The 1,475-nt window shown below is 40.7% G+C and overlaps 1 gene segment (V, D, J or C); it reads right to left on the bottom strand.

Annotated features, from left to right (window-relative positions):
• Positions 1 to 578: 578 nt before the first annotated feature.
• Positions 579 to 1,059, bottom strand: LOC107295557. The segment is given in 2 exon segments: positions 579 to 901; positions 1,014 to 1,059. Coding segments are annotated over 2 exon segments (369 nt in total).
• Between the last annotated feature and the right edge of the window lie 416 nt (positions 1,060 to 1,475).

Below are 1,475 nucleotides of genomic sequence, written 5' to 3'. Positions count from 1 at the left end.
TGTGTTAACTCCGCAGAATAACAGAATAACAGAGTTAGACAGGACCTTTGAGGTCTTTTAGTCCAACACCCTGCTCAAGCTGGAGGCCCTACACCATTTCAGACAAAAGGTTTGAATCTCGTCCTGAAAACTTCCAGTGTTGGAGCAGGCACAACTTGTGAAGGCAAGCCGTTCCACTGAAAACTTCTCCTGTCAGGAAATTTCTCCTTAGTTCTATGTGGGTTCTGTCCTTGATGAGTTTCCATCCACTGTTACCTTTAGGTGCCTCTACTCTGTGGCAGCTCTTCAGATATTGAAATACTGCTATGTCATTCCTAGTCCTTCTCTACATTAGACTAGACATCGCCAATTCCTGCAACAGTTCTTCATATTGTTTAGCAAACAGAAAGTGGGTCAAAAATTATCCATGACATTCAAGTAGTTCAATATTAGTACTTTTCTGGTTTATCAGTACAGAAAATGAAAGGGGTTCTGCTCTACTTTTCCTTTCTTTTTAATTCAGAGCATGGAAGCTGATTCAATTTGGACAGCAGCCATGAAGAATGAGGGATTTTGTCAGGCTTCACCATAGCTTCCTCTCAGCGTGATCCTCTAGCACAGTAGTATACAGCCGTGTCCTCTGGTTTCAAGCTGTTCATTTGGAGATAAAGCATGCTGGAGGCATCTCGCCGGGAAATGATGAAACGGCCTTTCACAGAATTGGCATAAGTGTGGCTGCTCCCATCTCCATTATTGTCTATCCACGCAACCCACTCCAGTCCTTTCCCTGGAGCCTGTCTCACCCAACACATCTCATAACTGCTGAAGGTGAATCCTGAAGCTTGGCAAGAGAGACGTAGAGATTCCCCAGGCGTTTTCACATCTCCTCCAGATTCCACCAGCTGGACCTCCATTTGGACATCTGGAAAGGAAATATTGATATGTACATTTTAACTATCCAGCATGCTGCAGTTGATTAACCTCAGGCATATTGGAGCCTATGAGCTGCCATCTCTGTCTGGAAGAACCATTACCTTTGATGATTGCTAAAATAGAAATGAGTTGGAACAAAAATATCATTTTTCTTTCTCAGTGGAGAAGTTCCAGGCAGACTAGCTTTTTCTATTCAGGTTGAGGAGGGTGGGAGATGATGTCATATAAAGAGGAAGGTTAGGCCTGTATTTACATACACTTCAGGATAAAAGGGACCAGTGTTGTCTTTGAATATCACCAAGAGTTTTGAAAAACCTGAAAGTTCACCATACTGTATGAATTAACAATTTTATGACAGGTTCCACATTATTTAAAGACCAGTTCGTCCCATTTCTGTATATGGTTCAATGGACTTTTGAAAGGAATCTTCCATTGAATGTAATTTAAGGTCCATTGCTACAGCAGAACACTCTTTTTATTCATGTTTTAATCCTCATGTATTAGAGTGAATTTCAAACACTATCATGAATACATATATTTTTATATTAATTTCCTTTACTAAC

This window comes from Protobothrops mucrosquamatus, unplaced genomic scaffold (genome assembly GCF_001527695.2).
Source record: "Protobothrops mucrosquamatus isolate PMUCROS unplaced genomic scaffold, P.Mucros_1.0 scaffold2396, whole genome shotgun sequence".
NCBI classification, from domain to species: Eukaryota; Metazoa; Chordata; class Lepidosauria; order Squamata; family Viperidae; genus Protobothrops; species Protobothrops mucrosquamatus.
Note: the sequence above shows the minus strand (reverse complement) of the source record. Positions and strands in the feature narration are given on the sequence as shown.